The 5000-nt window shown below is 49.7% G+C and overlaps 1 protein-coding gene across 1 annotated transcript in view; it reads left to right on the top strand.

Annotated features, from left to right (window-relative positions):
- The window catches only part of LOC125037688 (basic proline-rich protein-like), a 51064-nt gene that overhangs the window by 5842 nt on the left and 40222 nt on the right, over positions 1–5000 (top strand). Inside the window, exon 2 of the mRNA XM_047630881.1 lies at positions 1401–1515. Within this exon, the coding sequence (XP_047486837.1) occupies positions 1401–1515 (115 nt within the window). The remainder of the gene's footprint in view (positions 1–1400; positions 1516–5000) is intronic.

The following is a 5000-nucleotide window of genomic DNA, read 5'->3' as shown; positions in this document are numbered from 1 at the left end:
CTTTCCCTTCCCCCCTTTCCCTTTCCCTTCTCTCCGTGTTCACCTCATTCTCTTCCCCCCCACCCTACTCCCCCTTTACCTCCCCCTCTACTCCCCCTCTCCCCTCTCTCCTCTCTCCGTGCTCACCGCTTTCGCGTCTCCTCACTACTCACCTCATTCTCTCCCTTTGGGCTCACGTCTCTTGTAGGTGTCGGGCGGAGACCAAGCTAGGTTTGGTTTGAGGGAGGGAACCAAGGGAGAGAGTGTGTGTACGTGTACGTGTACGTGTACGTGTACGTGTACGTGTACGTGTGTGTGTGTGTGTGTGTGTGTGTGTGTGTGTGTGTGTGTGTGTGTGTGTGTGTGTGTGTGTGTGTGTGTTTGTGTGTGTGTTTTATCGTGCGCGCGTGTGTGTGTGTGTGTGTGTGTGTGTGTGTGTTTTATCGTGCGCGCGCGCGTGTTATCGTGTGTGTGTATTTTATCGCGTGTGTGTGTGTGTGTGTGTGTGTGTGTGTGTGTGTGTGTGTGTGTGTGTGTGTGTGTGTGTGTGTGTGTGTGTGTGTGTGTGTGTGTGTGCGCGCGCGCGCGTGCGCTTGTCTCTGTATGCACTCGCCTGTGTGCGTAGCAGTTGAACGTGTGCCTTGCGTTTTCATTCTTCCTTGGCACCGATGTTTTTGGCACTCCGTGTGTGTCGTAACAGTTCTCGTCTTTTTCTTTCGTTTGATTTACGCAGATTTTCCCCGGCCGCTCTCCTCCCCCGCCTCTTCCTCCCCCTTTCATTTTTTTCTCTCTCTTCTGTGTTTGCAATCTTTTGTCTCGCCTCGTCCCTCATGTTATCCTTCTTATCCTTCAGCGGCACCAACAACACTCGTAGGTCATGCAGAGGGCCCGTACCTGGCACTCGAGGCCATTCAGTGCCACTTGTGACGATTGGGGGAAAGGTGGTGGTGGAGGAGGAGGGGAGGAGGGAGGAGTGAGAATGGGGAGGGGGAGGGTGGAGGAACATGTCTTGAGGTTCTTGGCATCGGGTCTGCGGGCGGTTTTCTCTTCCTTTTGTACTTTTCTCTTTTTCTTGTTCAGTGTGTTCCATTTACTCCTCCTCCTCCTCCTCCTACTCCTACTCCTACTCCTGTTGCTCCTCCACCACCTCATCCCTCCCTCCCTCCCTCCCACCCACCTCTCCTACCCCCTCCCTCTCTCCCTCTCCCCTTCTCCCATCCACCTCTCCTCTTTCTCTCCCTTCTCCCTCTCCCTCTCCTTTCCCCCCTCTCCCCCCCTCTCCCCCCTCCCCCCCCTCTCCCCCCTCTCCCTCACCCACCTCCCCTCCTCTCTCTCCCCCTCTCTCCCACACCTCTTCTTCTCCCTTCTTCCTTCTTCCTTTGTTAATACCCTCTCCAGGTAAGGTGTCTTGACCACGGCAGACAAAGGACCCCGTGCGCGAGATCAGCCTCGAAAGGTCACCTTCGAGAGGTCAAGGTCAAAGGTCATAGGCCAGTCATGCGCCGCCGAGAACTGGTTTCTTTTTGGAGGTCACGGGCAAGGGGGAAGGGAAGAGGGGGGGAAGGAAAGGGAGGAAGGAAGAAGAGGTGGGAAGGAAGAAGGGGATGGAGCGTAGGAATTCGGGAAGGAAGAGGAAGAGAAGGAAGAGAATGGAGGAAGAGGAAGAGAAGGAAGAGGGGGAGGGAAGAGGGGAGGGAAGAGAGGAAGGAAGAGAGGGTGGGTGTGGAGGAGGAAGGGAAAGCAGAGAGGAAATGAAGGGAATGGAGTACAGGAAGAGGAAGGAAGCGATCATGTTAGGGAAGGGCAGGCAAGGAAAGGAAAGAAAAGGGAGATAATAGAAAAATAGAAGAAAACACGACTTGGATGAAGTGGATAGACTGAAAGGATGAATAAGTAGATAAAAGCGGGAGAGGGAAAACAACGAAAGGAAGAATGGGTGGATGGAAAGGAAAGAACTACGAGAGGGCGCCACTTAGTTTTTGCATTAATGCGCGAGATGTTTAATGCAATAATTGCTTTTTGTGGGCTTCTTAATGGTTCGATTGTTCACGTTGCAAATGGTTTGGCGGTTGGCGTTGTGTGTCATTTATGTTCCTTCTCTGTTGCTTGTTGTTCTTTGTTTGTTTGTCATGTCTTTCTCATTAACTGGGTGGAAGTCTCTCTCATATATATATTTATATTTTGTGGAAAATCTGTTTCTCTTTGTCCATACTATGACTTTTATCATTTTCTTGTTTTATCTTTGTTAATTATTCTTATCCTCCTTTTTTATTTATTTGCCTCTCTCACCCCTCTCCTCCTCTTCCCTTTTTATCAAATTCTCCTTGAGTTTTAGAAATCTTTTCCCTGCTTCCCCCTTCCCCGGACCTTCCTCCAGTTCTCCTCCTCTTTCAAGTCTTATTTTCTTTTCCTTTTTTCCCCGATATTCTTTTTTCCCTCCTTCCCTCCCTCCTTCCATTCCCTCCTTCCCTTCTTCCCTTCTTCCCTTATTCCCTCCTTCCCTTCCCTTCTTCCCTTCTTCCCTTCTTCCCTCCTTCCCTTCCCTTCTTCCCTCCTTCCCTTCCCTTCTTCCCTCCTTCCCTTCCCTTCTTCCCTCCTTCCCTTCCCTTCTTCCCTCCTTCCCTTCCCTTCTTCCCTCCTTCCCTTCCCTTCTTCCCTCCTTCCCTTCCCTTCTTCCCTCCTTCCCTTCCCTTCTTCCCTCCTTCCCTTCCCTTCTTCCCTCCTTCCCTTCCCTTCTTCCCTCCTTCCCTTCCCTTCTTCCCTCCTTCCCTTCCCTTCTTCCCTCCTTCCCTTCCCTTCTTCCCTCCTTCCCTTCCCTTCTTCCCTCCTTCCCTTCCCTTCTTCCCTCCTTCCCTTCCCTTCTTCCCTCCTTCCCTTCCCTTCTTCCCTCCTTCCCTTCCCTTCTTCCCTCCTTCCCTTCCCTTCTTCCCTCCTTCCCTTCCCTTCTTCCCTCCTTCCCTTCCCTTCTTCCCTCCTTCCCTTCCCTTCTTCCCTCCTTCCCTTCCCTTACTCCCTCCTTCTCCCTTACCTTCCCTTACTCCCTCCTTCTCCCTTACCTTCCCTTACTCCCTCCTTCTCCCTTACCTTCCCTTACTCCCTCCTTCCCTTCCCTTACTCCCTCCTTCCCTTCTTCCCTCCCTCCTTCCCTTCTTCCCTCCCTCCTTCCCTTCTTCCCTCCCTCCTTCCCTTCTTCCCTCCCTCCCTCCCTTCCCTCCCTCCCTCCCTTCCCTCCCTTACTCCCTCCTTTCCTCCTTCCCTCCCTCTCGCCCTTTTGACCATTCCTCTGTATCTTTATATCTCTTATCCTCTTCTCCCTTACCCCCTTTCCCTTTTATATTTCCTATATTTCCTTGTCATCCGCTCTTCCTGCTCTCCTTTCCATTTCCCATATTCCTTCTTCTTTCCATCCTCCTTTCTTTCTATCCTTCCTCTTCTCCTTCTCTTCTCCCTCTTGTTCACCTCTCCCTTTGCCCCCTTCCTCAGCCTCATTTCTTTCCGTCCCCTTCCCCACTCCCTTCTTCGCTTTACCATTCTTCTATCTTATTTTATCCCTTCTTGCCTCCTTTCTTCCTCCTCCTTTCTCCCTTTAACCCCCTTTCCTCCTCCTCCTCCTCCTCCTCCTCCTCCTCCCTCTACCCCTTTTCCTCCTCCTTCCCCTATCCGGTTTTCCCTCCCCCCTCCCTCCACCCCCTCTTCGTTCTTTCCTCCCCCCCCCCCCCCAGCTCTTCGAGCCATCTGAGGCTTGGTCAGTTGGCCTTTATTGCATTTCGTGGCGGAGGCTTTGATTTGCGCCCGTTTGGGTGTTTTTAGTTTACTATTTTTCGTTGTTTTATTTTCTATTTTTGTTTTTATCTTCTCTTCTACCTTCCCCTCCCCTCCTCTCTGCCTCCTCCCCTCCTCCCCCTCCTCATCCCTTTTCCTTCCTCTTCCCCTCCCCCTCCTCCTCTTGCCCTTCCCTCCCCTCTTCGTCTTGCCCTCCCCTCCCTCCTCCTCGTCTTGCCCTCCCCTCCCTCCTCCTCGTCTTGCCCTCCCCTCCCTCCTCCTCGTCTTGCCCTCCCCTCCCTCCTCCTCGTCTTGCCCTTCCCTCCCCCCTCCTCCTCTTGCCCTCCCCTCCCCCCTCCCCCCTCCCCCAGGCGTATCGATCGCCGAGTTGCCCGACCAGGTGTAGGGGTTAGGGTGGGGAGGGGGGTGGGGTTTGTTTAATGTCATTACCCAGCTGATTAAGTTTATTTGGTTGTGGGCGGCCGTTTGGCGTGTTTGCGGGCGGGAGTCCTGTGGATTTGGATACTGATGTCGTTTTTGATTTTCATTTTTTTTTTTTTTTTTTGTCGTTTTTTTTTTTTTTTTTTTTTTTTTTTTTTTTTTGTGCTCATGGAATTAAGGTAGTTAATGTAGCTTGTAGGTAAAAGTGTGCTGGATTTTTAAAAAATATTTTGATCGTGTTATGCTTGTGGTGGCGGTTATTGCTATTTTTGTTTTTGTCATTGACATTGTTATTGCTGTTGTCAGAGTTAGTATTATGTAGAAAAAAAAAATGTGAATGAGAATGAATATCTTCACAATCCAAGATGTATTTAACCGGTTTCGGTTATCGAATTAGATGTATTTCTGACGAAGATTAATTACCTCATGTATTGTATTCATTCTCATTCATACCTGTTCTTCATTTGTCATTTGAATACCGTTTGAATATTATTGTTAATCTTATTGTCGTTGCTTTAATGATTAGGCCTACTACATTTTTTTTTTTTTTTTTTTTTTTGTCTTGTTTGACTCTCATCCTCCTTATTGTTATTTTTTAATGACTTTACCTTGTTAGTACTACAACTTGTTTCCCATTTTTTAGCCTATACCTTTCTGTAACAAGTACGTCTTCTGCTGTTCAGCTTCCGTATCTCGTTAGCCTGGGCAAGTCTTTTTTGTTTTTTTGTTTTTTTGTTTTTTTGTTTTTTGTCCCTCGTGTTGGAGAGCCTCGCCGCCGAGCAACCGCTGTTCCATAAACATTTTTCTAAGAGTACTTT

This window comes from Penaeus chinensis, chromosome 23, assembly GCF_019202785.1.
Source record: "Penaeus chinensis breed Huanghai No. 1 chromosome 23, ASM1920278v2, whole genome shotgun sequence".
In the NCBI taxonomy this organism is placed as follows: Eukaryota; Metazoa; Arthropoda; class Malacostraca; order Decapoda; family Penaeidae; genus Penaeus; species Penaeus chinensis.
Note: the sequence above shows the minus strand (reverse complement) of the source record. Positions and strands in the feature narration are given on the sequence as shown.